The sequence below is a fragment of the Motacilla alba genome, chromosome 29 (assembly GCF_015832195.1).
Source record: "Motacilla alba alba isolate MOTALB_02 chromosome 29, Motacilla_alba_V1.0_pri, whole genome shotgun sequence".
NCBI classification, from domain to species: Eukaryota; Metazoa; Chordata; class Aves; order Passeriformes; family Motacillidae; genus Motacilla; species Motacilla alba.
In genome coordinates, this window is record NC_052044.1 from 383,509 (window position 1) to 404,762 (window position 21,254).

Below are 21,254 nucleotides of genomic sequence, written 5' to 3' on the forward strand. Positions count from 1 at the left end.
TCCTGGGCCACCGTGCACTGGGAGATGCTCTTGGAGCCAAAGCTGATGTTCCCATGAGCTGGACCTAGGTTTGGAAACTTCATTTCATGGCAGAAAAAAGATGAGGGAAAGAATTGATCCTTGGAGGAGAAAGGAGCAGGGATTGGTGCTCAGACAGGTGGGATGACCTGGGATCATGAAAGATCCCACCAGGATCAGAGCAGACACTGTTCCCAGGCTCTACTGCACCAAAGTGCCCTCATTCCACCTTCCCTCACAGGGATCCAGCTTTCCCAGGGCTGTCCCGAGTGCTCTCAGCACCTCCAGCAGCCCCAAGGCCGGGGTGACCCCTGACCTGGTGCCCACTGGGATCCCATTTGTGCCTGGAGCCTTCAGAGAAGCCCACCAGGAAGGGATCATGTCACCCACAGAGCAGGAGCCACGAGCCATGGCTACTCCCAGCCAGGAATTTCAGCTTAATCGTTGAAAGAAACCATCAGGATTACCATGAGAAGTCCTCCCAAGGACCCACTGAGGGAGTGGCCTGGTGTTCAAATGCATTTTCCCTGGAGAGGGTGTTTTGGGAAGGTGGACAGGGGAAAAGCCCTCGTTCCTGGCAACGTATTGGAATTCCACCTGAAGGAAAGGTCAACCCTGCTGGAATGGGTCCCCTTCCCTGGGAAGTCCTTCCCAAACTACAGCTGCTCCTCAGCAGACAATTCTTGTCAGGGCAGAGATCCAACCTCACCTTCCCTCACCTCCCTTGAAAAGGAAACTCCAGCGTGGAGCAGACCCAGAGCAGCAAAGCAGCAGCTTTCCCACAAAATGGAAACTGGGATGGCCAGGGAAGACCGTCCCCCTTCCCAAGGATGCCACAAAGCAAGGCACAGATGGGAGCTCTGCTTTCCCAGGAGAAACGGAGCCAGAGCAGGACACCACGTCCAGGGTGGGTTCGTACCAAACAGGGATTGAAGGGTGGGACACCAGAACTCATCACAGTTCAGAGGGGTTTTGTACCTCCAGCTTTTATAGGGCTTTTGGGGAATTTGACTGCTTTTGGGGCAGTCAAAGATGGACTCGGGCACCTGAAATCTGCCTCGGGTGCAGAGGTTTTGAGGGTCTCTGGTGCTGCCAGAGCAGATGAATTAATAACCTCAGCCCTCTTGGCCCACTCCCAGGGGTCTCAAAACCAGCCCTATCCTCCCTAAACCAGACCTGCCTTCCCTAAAGCCAGACTTACTATTTTTAAAAACAGACTTATCCTCCCCAAACCAAGACCTATTATCCATTAACAAGACCTAACATCCCTGAACCCAGACCTGGTATCCATAAACTACACCAGATCCTTCCATGCTCTGCCCATGTGGAGCAGGAGCAGCTCCAGCCACACCAAGCTTGGGATGCGTTTCCCAACTCCTTCTTTAGCCAATTCAGGCTCTTTATGGTTTTAAAACCTCCTGTATTAAAAAAAAAAAAAAAAACAAAAAAAACAAAAAACAACAACAACAAAAAAATAAAACTTTAAAAAAATACTTAAAAAAAAAAAAGTATCACTGTTTCTTCCTGAAAATTTGGGCTGGAAAGCAGCCAGAGGCTGACGCTCCTCATGTGCCAAGTCCTTGTGCAGAGCTGTGCCTGGAGCACTCCTTCCCAAAGCCTAGCACCTCCAATTCCTTTCCTCACCTTTTAAGGATGAGGGAGGCAGCTGCTGGGGGCCGGAATTACCTGGGAGGGTTTGTTTTTGCTGTCAGGGCCTGAGTCCTCCTCACACAAACAAGCTCCTGAAGAAAGGAGGGAACAGACAGAGGAGGGAATAAGAAGGGAAAAAAAAAAAACAACATATAAAAAAAAAAAGGAAAAAAAAAAAGCCAACAGGTTGATCTGGATTTCCATCAAGGGTTCCACCCTCCTCCGTTTAATGAACATCGCAGAACAGGTGCTTGGAATTCATTAGCAGCCCACAAGCCCAGCAGACGGGAATCGCGCCGGCCCGGCCGCGCTGCCGCTCCTCTCTCGGAGGCAGCAGCAGCCGCCACCAACCTCCAGCCCTTCTCTCCCTCCGCTTTACCCTCCCCCGGAGCCAGCCCGGCCATGACCAACCCCAGCTCTGCCTTCTCCAGCGGCTCCCTGCGCTCCGGGGAGGCGTCGGGGCGGATGAGCCGCGGCAGCGCCGCCGGGAGCCCGTGCCCGGAGCGCCGCAGCCCCGACGGCGGGGCCAGCGACGGCCGCGGCTCCCCGGGCAGCCTGCGCCGCTCGCCCTTCCCCGGCGAGGCGAGGCTGCCGCCCCCCGTGCGCCTGGACATCGACACCGAGTTCCAGGCCGTGCGGCAGCAGGAGAAGGAGGACATCAAAGTGCTCAACAACCAGTTCGTGACCCTGATCGAGAAGGTAGGGACAGCTCCTGGTTGGGGCGGGGGGCGGCTCGGGGACCCGCCGGGGTCTGCAGCCGCCCCGGGGAGGCTGGCACATCCGGCTAATTAGTTATTAGCCCAATTAGTTATTGCTTGCGAGCTCTCTGTCTGGCGAGGGTTAGGGAGCATCCCCGGGGCAGGCGCGGCCGGGGGCTGTGCTTGTCACCCCAGGCAGCTCCTGGGGACCCCCAGAGCAGCCCCGGTAGAGTCCTGGGGGCACCGTGGGCTGGAGGCATCGTGGGCAGGGGTCCCCGTGGGCAGGGGACACCATGGACAGGAGGCCCAGGCTCCCGGAGTGGCCAAACAGCCACGGGCAGTGACGCTGAGTATGGCGGCAGCTCCAACTCCGGCTGCTGGAGAGAGCTGGGAACTCATCCCTGGAAACTCATCCCCTCCTCCACCTGGGCAGCGCGGGGGGCCAGGGGACCCCCCAGCCACTGCCTCTGAGCTTCCGAGGAGAGGGGCCAAGAAAGCGTTGCTTTCATCTCTGCGGAGCCAGGAGAAGCAGAAGTTTCTCCAAGGAAAACAAGTCCCAGAGCAGGCAGGTTCCTGCAGAGCCCTGCTCCGTAAACAGATGTAATCTCCGGGATTGCTTCATGCAGCTCTCCCTGCCAGCCTCCAGCAGCCCGGGATTGATTCATTTCAAGTCTCCAAGGACCTGAATTCACACTGGGAAGGAGAAGGCTGTGGGAACATCTGGAGTGGATCTCTCCGAGGGGGACAGCTGTGACCAGTCGCACCTGGCAGTGCCAACAGGGCCCAGGCCTGGCTGCCATGGATGGGCACAGCCTCCTCCTGTGAGCCTTCCCAAGAGTGTGGCATTGGGAATTCGGAGAGCACCTGGTGTGGGAAACACCCACACAGCGGAGGCTGGAATTTGGACCGTCCAGGTGGAGAGGCTGGGGTTGGCTGGGCGCTCAGAGCAGGGATGGGAGCAAGGGAAAGGGACAAAACCCCACGTGCCTGAGCCCGGCCTGTTCCCTGGCACCAGGGAGGGAAGAACGGAGAGTTCCAGGTTTCCCAACAAACACAACCCAGCGACCTCCTGATCCGTGGGGACCCTGGGACAGGGACACTCCCTGGGCAAGGGGTTCAGGGACACAAACACCCCTTGGGCCCAGGTCTCCGACTGCAGCTGCCGAGCTCCTTTGAAGGCTTCAAGAGCTGCATCAAGTGGCAGCTTCAGGCACCTGCCCCAGGCCCTCATTCCAGAGGAAGGGAATGGCACTTCCATGTCAAAGAGAACCCGGCTTTATAATCAGGGATTCAGATGTTCTGGATCCCTGGCAGGTGATTCCAGGGATAATTGACCACACAGCCACAGGAGTTTGGTGCTGGAGGTTTTCCAGCTGTTACAGATCTGCTGGCTTTTATTTTCCTGACAGATGTAAAAGAAAACAGGGAAAAGCCAAGCCCTGGTGCCCCTGTTTGAGGGGAGGGTCTGTGAGGACCAAACTTTGGCCACTTGTGTGTTCAGGCATGAAATTCCAGGGAATGAGTCCAAATCTGGGTGAATCCTCTGCAAAGCTCCAGGAAAAGGCTCTGCAAGGGGGGATTTCCACTGAGGGGAACATTGCAGGAGCCACAGAATCATGGAGTGGTTTGGGTCAGGAGGAACCTTTGGGATCATCCAGTTCCAAGCAGATGTTGGAAGCCAAGATGGAACCAGTAGAGCCCAGAGATGGTTTGCTAACACAAATGTGAGGGATAAAAGGAGCAGCTGAGGATTAGGAAGGAGGTCAGGAATTAATTAAAGGTCAAAGATGGACCTGGAACAACAGCCAGCACAATCCACTCTCATCCCAGGAGGGAAGGATGAGGTCTCTAAGAGGGAGACCTGGAACATCCCAACACTCCATCCCTTCTGCTGGGCACTCACAAGCACTGGAATGGTTCTGCTTTGCTTGGTTGCTCTCTCTGTTCAGACAGGAAGGATTTGGAGAAAGATGGTGCCACATCTGGGTCAACAGCTGGAATTCTGCCTCTTCTTTAGACCCCAGACCAAGGCTGGAGGTCTGATGGCTCCTGTCCCCAGTGCTCCCAGTGCTCCGGGCATGGCATCAGCCCTGAGTCACCCCGGAATGCAGCACGGGAAACTTGGAGGCATCTCCAGCATCTCCAGCCAAAACGTGACTGGGGCTGCTCCCAGAGGTAGCAATTAGCCAATTAATTGGAGTTGGCCAAGAGCTTTGAAGATGAGAACTGTTAAACCTGGAGTGTTACCGGTGAGATTGGGAATATTGGGAAAGAGGAGCAGGTTCCTCAAAGGCGGGCAGTGGAAGGGCAGCGTTGTCCTCTCAGAGCCAGCACAGGGAGCTCACCTGGAGTCTGTAATTACCTGGGATGTTCTCCAGAGCTTTGTCTGAGCTGCTCTGCAATAAACCTGATTCATTCCCTGAACCTCTCCATGCTGTAATTCCCGGCAGTCCAGAGGGTTCCCTCTCTTTGTGCTCTCTGGGGTAGGAAATCTGCCCTTCCCTGACCCTGGACATCCCTGCGTGACCTGGGGTGGATCCCCAGCCTTGGCTTCACCGAGTTGGACTCAACACCTGGATCTGGTGATGCTGGAGGTGTTTCCAGCAGCCCATTGTCACACACAGAAGGGACAGAGCTGACCATTCCTATTGTCAGTGACTCCTTTATCCCGATGTCACTGTGTTTAGCCCGATGTGAACATGTTTATTTTGATGTCACTGTGTTCATGCCAATGTCACTGTGTTTATTTTGATGTCACTGTGTTCTATTGAGAAATTATTAGCGGGTAATGTGTAAAACACCCAAAAGAGGAAGGTGTCCCTGCCTGTGCCAGGGGATGGGCCTGGGTGATCTTTAAGGTCCCTTCCAACCCAAACCATTCCATGATTCCATAACCCTGCAACCTCAGGCCTAATTTTGAAGGGATTTCTCATTCTTCCCTGGAAATCTGCTGGTTCTGAAGGTCTCCAGCATCTCCTGCCCTGCCATGCTTTGATTGTGGGCCTCAGTGTCACTGACACCTCTGAAACCTCTCCCGCAGGTCCAGAGCTTGGAGCAGCAGAACAAGATCCTGACAACCAGGTGGAACTTCCTGAAGGACCAGGACAATTCCCACTCTGACTCGGACATCAAGGCCATCTACGAGCAGTATGTGAGCAAAATGAACCAGGAGATGAAGGCGCTCAACTACGAGCAGGAGAACCTGGAGTCGGAGCTGGCGAAGGTCCTGAGCACCATGGACGCCTTCCGGAGCAAGTAGGTGTCCCTGTCCCTGTCCCTGTGTGTCCTTGCCCAGGGGGATTCAGCTGGGACACAGGGAACAGCCCTGTGGGGTTGATTTCACTCAGCCAGCCCGAGACGCCCAGGAACATATTCCTAGTTTGGTGTGCCCAGAAGTATGGATTTGGGAATTTAGGATCATCACGTCTTCCTGGTTAATGAGAGGTGAAAGGAAAGCCGGAACAATGAAATTCCAAGGGGAGCAGGGTCTGAGAGGAGCCTCTGCCAGAGAACAACTCAGGGAATGGCATTGCTGGAGTGACAGCCATGAAAACAGGGAATGTTTATTCTCCACAAAATTAGCACAAGCCAGAACTTTGTCCCCAGAGTGATTTCTGGTCCAGGCTGCTCTGTACAAAAAACAACGCTCCCAGCTACATGGAGGGAATTTTGGGGTGTTCTGGGCAGGGCCAGGAGTTGGATTTGATGATCCCTGTGGGTGTCTTCCAACTCAGGATGTTCATCATCACACAGTGGGTTAGGAGAGACCTTTAGAATCATCCAGTGCCACCCTTGCCATGGGCAGGGACACCTTCCACTCAAAGCCCTGTCCAACCTTGGACACCTCCAGGGATCCAGGGGCAGCCGTGGGGAAATCCATTCCAGGGCCTCCCCACCCTCATAGGGAGGAATTCCTTCCCAATTTGCCACCTATTCCTGCCCTCTGGGAAGCCATTTCCCCTTGTCCTCTGCCTTCATCCCTTGTCCCAGGTTCCTCTCCAGCTCCCCTGGTGTCCCTTGAGACACTGGAAGGGGCTCGAAGTTCTTCCTGGAGCTTTCTCCAGGCTCACACACACCCATCCCACCCCTGCCATGGGCAGGGACACCTCCCGCTATCCCAGGCTGCTCCAAGCCCCATCCAGCCTGGCCTTGGACACTTCCAGGGATGGGGCAGCCATGGGGAAATCCATTCCAGGCCCTCCCCACCCTCACAGGGAGGAATTCCTTCGTAAAGAAGGAATATTCTATTCCACGACTGTGGGATCCCTTCCTTTCCCCCTTCACCCGAAGCATTTCTGCCAAACTCTGCTTTGACCAAAAGGTCAAAATTGTGCCCCAAATGGTCCTGACCAAGAACAGGGAGGCAGCCAAAGGTCGGGGAGGTGCAGCTGCCTCTTATCTCTGGTGAGCTCCTCTTATCTCTGGAGAGCTCCGAGATGTGCAGATAAGAGAGAGCAGCTGGGCCATGCCCGGTCACAGGGGAGCAGACAATGCCTCCCTCATTATGGGGCTCATTTGCATCCCACAGGAGAATCCCAAATGAGCTCCTTTCCCTCCCACTGGCACCCAGCACCTTCCTGGAGCTCTGGAGGCTCCCATGGGGATTTGGGCTGTGCAGAGAGTGTCCAACCCAAAGTGGTGCCAAGGGACTCGGGGAGCAGAAATCCCTGCTGGGATCCAAACCCGCTCCTGAGGTGAGGCACAAACGATCCCTGCCCTCTCCGGGGAGTTCAGTCCAAGGATTCTCCAGCTCCTTAAGCCCTGCTCGAGGTGGCTGCAAATTAGGGAAGAGCTGACAGCTCCTTCTAATGGAGACCCAGCAGTGAAATGCCTTAATCAGCTGAGAGCAGGTCGGAATCATGGAATTGCTCAGCTTGGAAAAGCCCTTGGAGATCTTCAGGTCCATCCATCAACCCCCTACCATTGTGGTCACTACTGACCCCAAGTCCCCGGGTGTCATATCCACACAGTTTTGGACACTTCCAGGGGTGGGGACTCCCTGGGCAGCCTGTGCCAGGGCTGGACAACCCTTTCCATGGAAATTTTTCCAGATATCCAACTTAATCCTCCTCTGATGGAACTTGAGGCTGTTTTTCCCTTGCTCCTGAATCCCACCTGGCTGTCCCCTCCTGCCAGGGAGTTGTGCAGAGCCAGAAGGTCCCCCCAGAGCCTCCTTTTCTCCAGGCTGAGTCCCCCCAGGTCCCTCAGGAGCTCTCCAGACCCTTCCCTGGTGCTCCAGCCCTTCCCCAGCTCCATTCCCACCTCTGGACTTGCTCCAGCCCCTCAGGGTCTTTCTTGTGAGGTACCCAAAGCCCAGGATTCCAGGGGCCTCAGCAGTGCCAAGGACAGGGAATGTTGTGAGGAATTTGACAGGAATAAGAACCAGGAGCTCGATTCTTCACCTTACACTGAAATCATCCTCCTGGGAATCCTTCAAGTGGCACCCTAAATTGCCTAAAAAGTCCCAAATTCCTCGTGGGAGGTGCCTGCCTGCTGTTTCTTGGGATAATGCACAGGTTAGGAGCTGCCGTCCCTGCAGGGAGCGCCTGGCCCTCCCTGCAGTCCCCTGAGGAAGCAGAATGCCAGACTGGTTTGGGTGGGAAGGGACCTGGCACGGACAGGGACACCTTCCACTCTCCCAGGGTGGCCCCAGCCCTTGGACACTTCAGGGATGGGGCAGCCACAGTCTGTGCTCAGATCTGCCCTCAGGAATGGCTCCTGACACTCCAGGGTGTTCCCACCTGATTTCTTAGGGATGAAGGTGCTGCCCAAGGCTTCTCCCCATTGGATTTCTGGTGACTTTTCCAGTGAGTTGGACAATGGGATAGGACACAATTAGGATGCTTCATCCCTCAAAACTCATTCACAGGGGGAGAATTCCCAGGTCCCATCCAGCCCCAGCTCAGCCCAGGGGCATTTTTGGAGCAAATCTCCAGGCAAACCAGGCAAATCCAGGAGGTTTCTTTTCCCCAGGGAATTCTGGGGGAGGAAAAACAAAGAACCACTTGGATTTCCCACGGGAGTGGTGCCCCCAGCCAGGCTGTGGCGTTCTGGATGGAACACCAAATCCTCCAGGATGGGAAATGTGCCTGGGGAAGCCCCCTCATAAGGCCCTGAATTCATCCTGAGTCAGGGTCTGCTTCCCACCCTCCTGGATGGGATTCTCACGGGGACACTCCCACCTTCTCCTCCATGGATTCTGGATGGACGGAGGATGATGGATGGATGGATGGATGGATGGATGGATGGATGGATGGATGGATGGATGGAGAGGGGACAGGCACATCCAGGAGGGAACTAAGCCTGCCTTAGAGCTGCTTCCCTGGATTTTGCTCCGTGGAAGGAGCCCGGGGCGAGCAGACGCCGTCTCAAGTGTGCTAAGTGCAGGAAGGGCTGGATTTGCCCTCCTGCAGTGCCCCGGGATTATCTGCCAGGAGATAAACACCGGGATGTGCCTGTGGAATGCTCCAGCCCCAGCCCGGGGTGAGTCACGGTCCTGGGAGCGTGGCAGGAGCGTGTTGGGCCAGCTGGGCCAGCTCTGCTCTGCCAGAGCCTGGGGGTGGGGACACATGGGACAGACTGGGACACACTGGGACGGACTGGGACACACTGGGAGAGACTGGGACAGACTGGAGCACAGTGGGACACATGGGACAGACTGGGACAGACTGGGACACACTGGGGCACAGTGGGACAGACTGGGAGAGACTGGGACAGACTGGGAGAGACTGGGAGAGACTGGGACACAGTGGGACGGACTGGGACACACTGGGAGAGACTGGAGCACAGTGGGATGGACTGGGACAGACTGGGACACAGTGGGATGGACTGGGACAGACTGGGACACAGTGGGACAGACTGGGACACAGTGGGATGGACTGGGAGAGACTGGGACACACTGGGAGAGACTAGGACAGACTGGGAGAGACTGGGACAGACTGGGGCACAGTGGGACGGACTGGGACTGACTGGGACAGACTGGGGCACAGTGGGATGGACTGGGACAGACTGGGACACAGTGGGACAGACTGGGACACAGTGGGACGGACTGGGACACACTGAGACGGACTGGGGCACGCTGGGAGAGACTGGGACAGACTGGGGCACAGTGGGACGGACTGGGACACACTGGGAGAGACTGGGACAGACTGGGACACAGTGGGACAGACTGGGGCACCCCGGGCTGAGTGCGAGGAGGAGGAGGAGGAAGGGGGGCTGCAGACAGGCACTAAGCTTGGCCCAGCACAGCGGGGCTGACATTCCAGGTGAGGAGCACAGACCAGACAGGTAAATCCCATCAGCCCTGCCCAGCCTTGGAAAAGCAGGGAAGGAGAGGGCGAGTTCAGCACTGAGGGGGACTCGGGAGAAACCCCAGGACCAAAGGTGTGACTGTCACACACCCCCTGCCCTTGTGGTCCCCTCGGTGAGGGAGCTCCAGGGAGCTGCTTTGGATATTTCCAGGTCAGCTCGTGAGCACGGCTTCCCCCCTTTCCCAACATCTGCTCCCCTTCCCCAGGCACAGCTCCCCATTTCCACACTCAGTACATGGCAGGGAAGGCTCCCAAAAACCTTCTGGGCTCCTGAGAACCTTCTGACTGGATGCACCAGACCCCAAACAGCAGCACGCAGCTGCATTCCTGATGTTCCTGTCCTCAGGCTGTTGGGAGATCCCATTTTACCTCATTCCCAAAGGTCTCAGCTTCCCTTAGGTCCATTTGGTGACGTGTCCAGGCAGCACAGAAAGTCTGAGCCTGGAAATGGGTGTCACTTTGGGGCCCCTTCCACCAAGAAAGACCCTGAGGGGCTGGAGTGTGTCCAGAGCTGGGAATGGAGCTGGGAAGGGTCTGGAGAACTCCTGAGTGACTCGGGGGGCTCAACCTGGAGAAAAGGAGGCTCTGGGGGGACCTTCTGGCTCTGCACAACTCCCTGCCAGGAGGGGACAGCCAGGGGGGGTTGGGCTCTGCTCCCAGGGAACAACAGGACAAGGGAAATGGCCTCAGGGGAGGTTTAGCTGAATATTGGGGAAAATTCCTGCCTGGAAGGGTGTCCAGGCACTGGCACAGCTGCTCAGGGCAGGGGTGGAGCCACCAAAGCCGTGTGGCTGTGGCACTTGGGGACATGGTCAGGGTTCCCCTGGCAGTGCTGGGGGAACAGTTGGACTCAATGCTCTCCAAGGGCTTTTCCAATCTTAGATTCCCTGATTCCATGGCATGTCATGTGGCCCTCAGGCTGAGGAGCCCGAGGGATCAGGGAAGAGCAGGGGAGCCAGGACCCCCCTGAGAGCTCAGCCTGCTCTGATCCATCACTCCCAGTGCTCCCACATCTGTCCAGCTGCTGAGGAGACACCGACCCCCTCCCATCGTTCTGCTCTGACTGAGCTCTGCTGGGCCCAAAATGGTCCCTGTGGCTTTCCTGGGGTTTGGGATCACCACAGCCCTGTCCCAGGAGCCAGCAAGGGTTGGAGCATTCCCCAGTTCCCGCTCATATCCATTCGCCCTGGACTGAGGCTTTGCTCCCTGGCCCTGCCCTGTCCCACCTGGATTTAAACCCTGCGGGGCTCGTTCTTCTCAGGGACACTCAGGACTCCATCCTGGTTTGGTTTCCTTCCACTCCATGGGCAGTTTTCCCTGAATTCCTCTGCCTCCACAAATCACCTGGGCTGAGCCATGACACCAGTCCAGAATTCCCAGAATTTCCAGAAGCCAAAGCTTTCTCCCTTGGGAAGACTCCAGCCCTGGAGGTGAAACTCCAAGGAAACACGAGCAGAATGGAAAAGGTTTGGGGTGAAATTGAGGAGTTTGGGCAGAGCCCAGTCCCCACTGCCATGGCTCATTCCTTTGTGAAGAACCTGAGGCTGCCCAGCCCCCAGATGAGATCCCAGTTAAAGCTCCCTCCTCTCTGCCCTGGGATTCTTCATCCCGAAAGTGCTCCTGGTGTTCCAGGGCAGCTGGAATGTGGCAGCTTCTTCTCACTCCTGCCCACAATGCCTCAAGGAGGGGGGACAAGCAGAAATTTGGATACTCGGGGGGTCTCAGGACAACTGTGAGTGTCCCTGAGTTTCCCCGTGGTTGATCCCATGCTTTGGGTGCTCTGCAGGTATGAGGATGAAATTCGCCTCTGCAGCGGGATGGAATTCACCTTCATGGAGCTCAAAAAGGTCAGCAGGAGGGGAAAGGGAACTTTCCCGCTGGATTGGCTCTACCCAGCCCTGCACTGCCAGGGAAGGGCCTGGGGGTGACCCAGCCTCAGCTGGTTTGGGATAACAAGGTCTGGAGGAGGACAGGGAGGGGATGAGTCCCAGTTCCACAGGAGGGTGAGTCTGGAGTGGCTCCTGAAAATCCCCTGGCAGCACCTGGGGATCAGAGCACCTGGGGATCAGAGCATCCCCATCCCTGCACCCCGGGATTTCCAGGTCAGACTGTCCCCATCCCTGCACCCTGGGATTTCCAGGTCAGACTGTCCCCATCCCTGCACCCTGGGATTTCCAGGTCAGACTGTCCCCATCCCTGCACCCTGGGATTTCCAGGTCACACTGTCCCCATCCCTGCACCCCGGGATTTCCAGGTCACACTGTCCCCATCCCTGCACCCCGGGATTTCCAGGTCAGACTGTCCCCATCCCTGCATCCTGGGATTTCCAGGTCACACTGTCCCCATCCCTGCATCCTGGGATTTCCTGGTCACACTGTCCCCATCCCTGCATCCCGGGATTTCCTGCTCAGACTGTCCCCATCCCTGCACCCCGTGATTTCCAGGTCACACTGTCCCCATCCCTGCATCCTGGGATTTTGTGGTCACACTGTCCCCATCCCTGCACCCCGGGATTTCCAGGTCAGACTGTCCCCATCCCTGCATCCTGGGATTTCCTGGTCAGACTGTCCCCATCCCTGCATCCTGGGATTTCGTGGTCAGACTGTCCCAATCCCTGCACCCCGGGATTTCCCTGGCCTGAGGGGTCCAAACCCTTCCCGGGCTGCCCCCTCCTCCCTGTGTTCCCTCCGGGTGCCATTAGGGTTGGGAAAGGCTGGAACTGATAAAGGATTTCCTTTGTTCCCTGCGGAGGGGCCACGCCCTGTGCAAACCCTGGGCAAAGCTCCCACTCCAGCAGAAGCCAGAGGGAATCAGCTGGAATTGGGATTTCATATCAAAACCCCCAATTTGGGGGCAGCATAAGGTTGTTGGAGAAAGGGAACGTTCCCCACAAATATCCATCCTGGCTAATTCCATGTTTTCCCCGGCACACTCCCCAGGAAGGGCATTCCCAGACACTTCCATGGATGGCTCCCAAGTTTTCAATAAGTGGAGCCTTTTGTGGGGAACAGAAGTTGGGAGGGGATTGCCCAGCCCTGCCTGGCCCTTCCACCAACAAATCCCACAAAACAAAGGGAAAAGGTTCTCAAAGGAGCCTCCCCAGCTGGAGAGCAGCTCCAAACATCCCTGTTAATAAATCTGGGAATGGGTTGGGTGGGAAGGAGCTCATCCCATGGGCAGAGAGTCCCTCCCTGTCCAGGGTGCTCCAAGCCCTGTCCAATGTGTCTGGAACATTGCCAGGAAGCAGGGCACTCCCTGGGATGGGGAGCAGTGGGAATGCCTGCCTGGAAATCCAGGTGTGCTCTGATGAATCCCTTTCCATCCCTGCAGGATTTGGATGTGAGCACCTTGCACCGCACGGAGTTGGAGGTGAAGCTCAAAGGGCTCCAGGAGCTGCTGGAGCTGAAGAAAACCATCTACGAGCAGGTGGGGACACACCTGGAGAGGGCCGGGACAGTGTGGGAAACTCGGAATTTTGGGGACAGATCCTGGATTTCCACCCACGTGGGAGCTTGGCCAGGGTGTCACAGCCATTCCAGTGCTCAGGCAGGACCTGAAGAATTGATCCCTCCCCTAAAAACAACACTGGAATGGGGCCAGGACATTCCTTCTGCCCCAGAGCCTCTGCAGGGCCTGGGGTCCCCCCGGAACAGCTGAGAATTCCAACCTCATCCCAAAATGGCTGTTGGGGCTCAGCTCCTGCCCCCAGGGATGGGGTTTGCCCCAGAACTCAGCCCAGGCGAGCCAAATGTTCAGACTCCAGGAAAAGCCCCAAAACCAGGACAGCTGGAGAAGCTGGAAGCTCTGAGACACAGTCCAGCCTCCTCCTGTCCCGGGAAAACGGGGGGTCCCCAGCCAGGAATGACTGCAGCCAGGGGGGAAGGGCCTCCATCAGAACACTGACTCAGGCCTGGGAAATGTCACCCAGCAGGATCAGCAGTGTGGGAACACTCGGGATTTATCTAAATGCCAGCAATCCAAACAATTACAGTGCCTGGTGGAGGAATATGAACATTCCATGTGGGAAACTGAGGCACGGAGAGGCTGGAGCTGCCTCCCAGCACAACTGCCCAGGGAGCCTGATCTGCTCTAAAATGAGATTATTCCTCACGCAAGGCAATTTTAGCCCAGGTTTTTTTTTGAAATCAGGCCCTGCTCCAGGATCTCCACCTGATTTCCCATGGGTCCCACAAAAAGCTGCTGGTTTTAACCCCTAATTAATGTAAAAATCTCATCCCCAACCTCTCCCGTCTCACCTTCTCTGTGGATTTGCTGGCATCACGTACAGGCACATTCCCAGGGGGAGGGAAAATGAAGTAAACTTTGCTTGTTGGGATGGATCAGGAGAAAATAATTTATTAGTTCTCATTAATGAACAATTAGTTTGGGGGGTTTATTCGCCAAATGATCCGATATTCCAAATAAACACGAATTTTCTCGCCCCCTCCAAGATTAACAAAGAAACTCACGGATTAAACAGCAGTGGGATAACATCTCCCAGTCATCCTGCTTTTTGGGGTGTGTCTGTGTTGTCCCTCAGCCACAGAGCCCTTTGTGAGCCCAGCCAGGGAAGGGAAGGGATCAAGGAACACAATTCCTGCTCCAAAGGGACCTGAGCACAGAGGGAAGAACAAAGGAGAAGGAGGAGGAGAAGGAATTCCTGGTGCAAAGCAGGAGCTGCACCTGAGATAAGGGAGCAGCAAGCCTGGATCCAAACCTGCATCCAGGGCCCCTTCCAGGCCCAGGGAGGGGAATTTGCAGCTGTGACTTATCCAGAGCAGATAGCCTGGTGGTGACCCTAGGGGTGCTCCTGCCTCCCTACACACTGACATTCCCAGGAGAGAGGAGTGGAGCCTGGATGGGGACAGGGAGGGCTCCTGGTTCCCTGAGGAGCCCCAAATCAGGCTCTGGCATCACAAAGAGCAGCCCCAGCCTCGCTGGATCCCAGGGCAGAGCTTGGAAAGGGCATTTTGCAGCCTCCCCAGGCTGTGGAGTGATCCCCACTGCCTCTGTTTTCCCAAAACTCTCCCATTCAGCGCGGATATCAGTGGATATTGATCCATGACCATCAGCTCCAGCTCTGCTCCCGGGGAACGACCGCCTGGACAAGAGCAAATACCAGGGGAGGTTTAGGTTGGATATTAGGGAAAATTCCTTCCTGGAAAGGGTTGTCCTGCCCTGGTGGAGCTGCCCAGGGCAGGGGTGAAGTGCCTGTCCCTGGAAGTGCCCAAGGAATGTGTGAATGTGGCACTTGGGGATGTGGTCTGTGGTGGCCTTGGCACTGCTGAGGAACAGTTGCAATCTGGTGATCCTACAGGTCTTTTCCAGCCTCCAGGATCCCAGGATTCTCCCTGCTCCTGGAGTGGTCCAAAGGCACTGTTTTGTCAGATTTTACCAGTTTGTATCCAAAGATCCCAGCCCCCAACTTAACCTGAGTCTGGATTTTATGGAGCAAATAATACTAGGTCCCCGACTCCAGAGAGTGACAACTTGGGAATTGTCCCCCTCTCCACATGGAAGCTGTTCTGCCGAGCTCTCTCTGACTGCTGGGAATCTTGGATGTGACCAGATCCTGGGAAGAAGTTCTTCCCTGTGAGGGTGGGGAGGCCCTGGAATGGATTTCCCAGGGAATCTGTGGCTGCTCTATCCCTGGCAGTGTCCCTGCCCAGGGCTGGGAGCATCCCGGGACAGTGGGAGGTGTCCCTGCCATGACAGGGCTGGGATGGGCTTTGAGGTTCCTTCCCACCCAAATCATTCCATGAATTTCCAGCTCCACGTTCTCTTTCTTTCCTGCTGTCCCTTGGCTCCGCAGGAGCTGGAGGAGCTGCTGACGGAAATCAAGGACATTTCCGTGGTGCTGGGAATCGACAGCTGCTCCCGGCCGGACCTGGGCAGGATCGTGGAGGACGTCAGGGCCCAGTACGAGGCTCTGGCCCTGTGGAGCTGGGAGGAGGCCGAGGCCCTCACCCGGAGGAAGGTACCGGATCCCGGCAGGAAAAGGACAGGAGGGATTGGCCTGGAAACGGCTGGATCAGCAAGGACGGGAGGGATGGGCTGGCCCTGGGGATGGAGGGAGGGACAAGGCACTGTCCATGATCAGCTCCGCACAGTACCTCTGGAGTTTTGTTACCCTGGGCTTTCCACGCTGGAGGAACCCCAGTGGAGATGGAAATATCCTTCCAGCTCTCCAAAGAGCAGGAACGGGATTAATCCCGGGAGCAGGTAAACCCAGCACGGCCACAGCCAGAGAGGAGCCCCAGATCTTTCCCCAAGGGCACCCGTCCCTCTCTCCACAGCTCACCGACAGCAGCTCCCAGCCCGGCTCCTTCGGGGGGCACCTCCTGGACAGCCGGCGGGAAATCGCGGACCTGAACATCCGCATCCAGAAACTGCGCTCCTGCATCGTGTCCCAGAAGAGCCAGGTGTGTCCCGGGTGGGATAACGGGACAGGTGTGTCCCGGGTGGGATAACGGGACAGGTGTGGGCTGGGATAACGGGACAGGTGTGTTCCAGGTGGGATAACGGGACAGGTGTGTCCTGGGTGGGATAAGGGGACAGGTGTGTGCTGGGATAACGGGACAGGTGTGTGCTGGGATAACGGGACAGGTGTGTTCCAGGTGGGATAACAGGACAGGTGTGTGCTGGGATAACGGGACAGGTGTGTCCTGGGATAACGGGACAGGTGTGTCCCGGGTGGGATAACGGGACAGGTGTGTCCAGGGATAACGGGACAGGTGTGTCCTGGGATAACGGGACAGGTGTGTTCCAGGTGGGATAACAGGACAGGTGTGTGCTGGGATAACGGGACAGGTGTGTCCCGGGTGGGATAACGGGACAGGTGTGTGCTGGGATAATGGGACAGGTGTGTGCTGGGGTGGGATAACAGGACAGGTGTGTGCTGGGATAACAGGACAGGTGTGTCCCGGGTGGGATAAGGGGAGAGGTGTGTGCTGGGTGGGATAACAGGACAGGTGTGTGCTGGGATAACGGGACAGGTGTGTCCTGGGATAACGGGACAGGTGTGTCCCGGGTGGGATAACGGGACAGGTGTGTGCTGGGATAACGGGACAGGTGTGTCCCGGGTGGGATAACGGGACAGGTGTGTCCCGGGTGGGATAACGGGACAGGTGTGTCCCGGGTGGGATAACGGGACAGGTGTGTCCCAGGTGGGATAACGGGACAGGTGTGTCCTGGGATAACGGGACAGGTGTGTCCCGGGTGGGATAACGGGACAGGTGTGTGCTGGGTGGGATAACGGGACAGGTGTGTCCCGGGTGGGATAACGGGACAGGTGTGTCCCGGGTGGGATAACGGGACAGGTGTGGGCTGGGATAATGGGACAGGTGTGTGCTGGGTGGGATAACAGGACAGTGTGGAATTCCCTCTCCCAAGCCCCCTCTGCTCCCTTTCCCACACTTCAGTGCCTGTACCTGGAGGAGCACATCCGTGAGGCTGGCGAGCAGGGGGAGGGGACCCTCAGGGATGCCAAGGCCAAGGTGGCGGGGCTGGAGGAGGCCCTGCAGCGCAGCCGGGAGCACATGGCTCACCTGGTCCGCGAGTACCAGGAGCTCATGAACATCAAACTGGCCCTGGACGTGGAGATCCTCACCTACAGGAAGCTTGTGGAAGGGGAGGAGAACAGGTGAGCCAGGACTCCTCTGCCTCAGGTGGGGAAGGGATGCACCAGGACACCTGGGGGGATGGAGACATGGAATCATGGAGTGCTTTGGAACTCAATCCCACCTCCTGCCATGGGCAGGGACACCTTCCATGGGCAGGGACTCTTCCCAAAGCCCAGTTTGCCCCAGTCCCAAGTTCTGAGTTGGGTACTGAAGGTTTGGTCAAAGAAGGAGCAAATCCTGGTGGTTCCCAGCAGTTCAATCCCCTTTCTTGCTCCCAAGTCTTCCTCAGACTCCCCAGGCTGAGGGTCCAGACCTTCTCCAGGTGCTTTGCCAAGTGGTCCTACCACTATCCCAACTCCCCCAGGCCAAATCCCAGCCCGTTCCACCCCTCTGGGAGAGCTTAAGCCATGTCCTCACGCTGTGTCCTTCCCTTCCCAGCATGGAGCAGCCCATTCCCACCGTCATCAGTGCTGTCCACTCCCGGCCCAAGCCTCGTAAGTGCTCTGATCCCTCTGATCCAGGGAATCGGGGAATGGGTGGGAGGGTTTTAACCTCCCCCCTTCTGCCAGTTTCTGCCAGCACCCTGCGGAACTCACGGCTCTTTGCCCGGGGCTCGGGGGACACGGAGCCGAGCGGAGGCGGCCCCAGGAGCCCGGGGAGAGCCCAGGACGTGCCGGGCACTCCGGACACCGGGACCCGGCCCAAGCTCAGCTCCGGGGCCCCCGGGGAGTGCTCCTAGGAGAACGGGATGAACGTGGATCCAAAGCACCTGGGAAGCTCTTCCTCCTGAACTCCAGCCCGCATGCAAGGGATGAGGGATGAGGGTCCCGTCCAGGCTGTCCCTTGGCTCTCCACCATCCCAGTTCACAGCTCCGTTCCCAGTTACAGCAGGAACCACCCCAGGACTCCAGGGACTCTCCCATTCCCTTCTCCTTCCTCTCCACTGCTCCCTTCCCAGGGGATTTGCAGCCACCCCTTGGGATGTGCCCGGCAGGAGGGAAGTGTCCCTACCCCAGTTTTAGCAGCTGCCATCGGTCCCTTTACTGGTGTTGCCAAAGCCTTTCCCTGCTCTGAGCGTGACCCCTGACAGGGAAAGCACCACCCTAATTCCACACTGGGGGAGGAGGAGGAAAACAACCCCAGGGGTGGATTTGTCACCAGGATTGACAGATCTGGTGACACCCTGGGGCACCCTTGGCCACCTCAGGGCATTGCCCTGCCTTCGGGGGGGCCCCTCATTCCTTCCCCAAAGCTAGAATGCCTCAAAACTCTTGATTCCCAGAATCCCTCCCTCTCTCCAGGCTCCACACAGCAGTTCCAGCTCCTGAAGTTGGGGTATTGGTTCCTATATAACCGCACTGGGAACAGCCCAGTTTGGGTTGGGAGGGACCTCAAACTCATCCCATTCCCACCCCTGCCATGGGCAGAGACACTTTCCACTCTCCCAGGTTGCTCCAAGCTCCATCCAGCCTGGCCTTGGGCACTTCCAGGGATCCAGGGGCAGCCCCAGCTGCTCTGGGAAATCCATTCCAGGGCCTCACCACCCTCACAGGGAAGAACTTCCTTCCTAAAATCAAATCCAAATCTTCCCTCTTTCAGCCTACAGCTGGAAAACTCCCTTGCCTTTGTATTTATTGACCTCAGCTTGTACCTGACCCGGCTGCCCCCAGGGGCCAATCCCGATGCTCCAGAGCTCCCAGAGCCAGCCCTGCAAGGGCCAGGTGGCCACAGGTGGGGGATGCTGTGGCCTCTTCCCAACCTCACCCAGGATCCTGCAGTATTTTCCTTCCTGGCCCCAGCCACTGCCGCTCGGCCCCCACGAATTCCCAGATTCTGGGTCCCCACTCCCACATTCCCGTAGTTTAGGAAGCGCAGCTCTGGCTCGTGGGGTTTGGCTGTTACAATAAAGTTCTGCCGCTCAGAATCCATCCTGTCCTTGGTTTTCTCTCAGCTTCCCACCACAGGCACGTGGAGCAGCAGCTCCTTCCCAGCAGGACTCACCTGGGGCCTCTGGCTGGGTCCTGGCAGCCAGGCAAGGCTGGAAGCGCTTCCCAGGGACTGGAGGGGCCCGGGGCCAGAGGGGCACACACGGGGTGGGATCCAAGGCCTTGGGGACCAAATTTGGGAATGAGGGGAGCACACTCAGCACTGCTCAGCTTCCCCTTCCCAACCTCCTGCCCCTCTCCGAAGGGAAATTCCTGCACACCTGGGCACCCACATTTTCCTGCAGCCCCTCGTTCCAGAGGTGCCCTTTTGATGCTCCTTTATCCCCACAGGGACCTCCCTGAGAGATCCAAAGCAGAGCAGGTTCCCTGGGGTGCTGGAGGACCAAAATTTGGGAGCAGCTTTGCTGTTTGCCCTTCCAGGGGCAGCTTCCCCTTCCCAAACTCCTCCTGCCCCTCTCCAAAGGGGGATTCCTGCACACCTGGGCACCCACATTTTCCTGCAGCCCCTCATTCCAGAGGTGCCCTTTTGGGTCACAGGTGCTCCCTGTTCCCCTGGGGGACTTCCCTGGGAGATCCAAAGCAGCCCAGGGTCCCCAAGGTGCCAGAGAACCCAAATTTGGGAGCGGCTGTCCAGGGCAGGGGATGGGAGACAGGATGGGAAGGACATTCCAGACCAGAGGAAAGAGTTAAATCCAGTTTCCCAGCCAGGCAGGATGGGGAAGGGGGGCACTGAGCAGTTTGCAGTTGCTGCCAGTTGGGCAGGGTTAGTGCAGGGCTGCCTCTGGAGCCTGGAACCTGCAGAGCCCTTGGGAAAAGCCCTTGGAAAAAGCCCTTCCCAGGAACAAAGCGGCTGGGAAGGGCTCTGAGCCCAGGACGGGGCAGGAACAGGGCTGGTGTTGTCTGGGATGAGGCCGGAATGGGAGCCTGGGACACCCCAGCTGGGGGAGCTCAGGGAGGGCTGGGGCTCAGCTGAGATTTTCCCACTGCTTTTCCTCCCTGACCTTGGATTTTGGGGATCTTTTGCTGTTTCTGAGCCTTCACCATCCATGGGATTGGGAGAGATCCCTGAGGCCCCAGGATTAAAGGGTTGGTTTGATGTCTGGGATTTTGGCCGCATTCCTGGACTCAGTTTGTCCCCGTTCTGGGACAGACCAGGACAGACCATTGCCCTGTCCCACTGCTCCCAGCCCCAGCTCCCAAGGGCACCAGGGAATGGCTCCATCCAGCAGAATTCCTGCCCTCCATTAAGGGGAGCTGAGCTCTGTCCGGGATGATCCATGGCTTTGGAGGCCCCTCCTGCCCCCTCCACCATCCCTCCCTCACTGGGACCCAGCCTCCTCCTCAGGGCAAATTCCCATGGCTGTTCTCATCCCAGGGTCACAACCAGCCCCAATTCCAGCTGTAAATTCCCCAGGGAATTGCTGCAGGTTCCAGGCAGCACCATCAGCTCAGGACCCCCCAAAAAATCCCTATCCCAGCCCTTCCAAAAAGGTCCTGGCTGCACCCCCCGTGTTGTCAATCCAGGATAATACACTCTGGATTTACCTTTATTTGGGGACAGAATGGGGAAAAGGGGGAAACAGAGAAGGATGCAGTGGTGAAGGGCAGCCCCAGAAAGTGCCAGGATTGTCACGTCTCTGGTTTTGGCTCAAAAAGTGACAAAATCCCACCTGGCTGCTTCCTAAAAATTCCTAAGGACTGAAAGGATCCCGAATTTGGGCAGGGGTGGTGGTAGTGGGGGAATTTGATGGAAAAGCTCAGGTTTTATGGAAAAAGGGATGGTTATGTGATGGTTAGAGGGTGCCTGGTGGGGTGGAGGCATTGCTCACCCTCTCAGATCCATGTAAAAAATGGATCAGGACCTGAGGATTGCTGGGAAAAACAGGGTTAGGGAGGGTAATTAATTAATAAATGGTATAATTAACAGCATTCCCCCGTTTATGGCTAAATAATGGTATTTTATGGCTGATTCCAGTCATCCCCTTCAATCAGTCACCCCTGGGGCGCTGG

The 21,254-nt window shown here is 57.0% G+C and overlaps 2 protein-coding genes across 2 annotated transcripts in view; one reads left to right on the plus strand and one right to left on the minus strand.

Annotated features, from left to right (window-relative positions):
- The window catches only part of FAIM2 (Fas apoptotic inhibitory molecule 2), an 83,987-nt gene that overhangs the window by 13,592 nt on the left and 49,141 nt on the right, over nucleotides 1–21,254 (minus strand). The gene's annotated exons all lie outside the window — the stretch shown is intronic.
- Nucleotides 1,655–19,413, plus strand: LOC119712735 (keratin, type II cytoskeletal 80-like). The gene is made up of 9 exons (XM_038164325.1): nucleotides 1,655–2,367; nucleotides 5,407–5,621; nucleotides 11,463–11,523; nucleotides 13,007–13,102; nucleotides 15,489–15,653; nucleotides 15,973–16,098; nucleotides 17,098–17,318; nucleotides 17,737–17,792; nucleotides 17,868–19,413. The coding sequence occupies exons 1-9, from the start codon at nucleotides 2,071–2,073 to the stop codon at nucleotides 18,035–18,037; spliced, it is 1,407 nt and encodes a 468-aa protein (XP_038020253.1). The 5' UTR covers nucleotides 1,655–2,070; the 3' UTR covers nucleotides 18,038–19,413.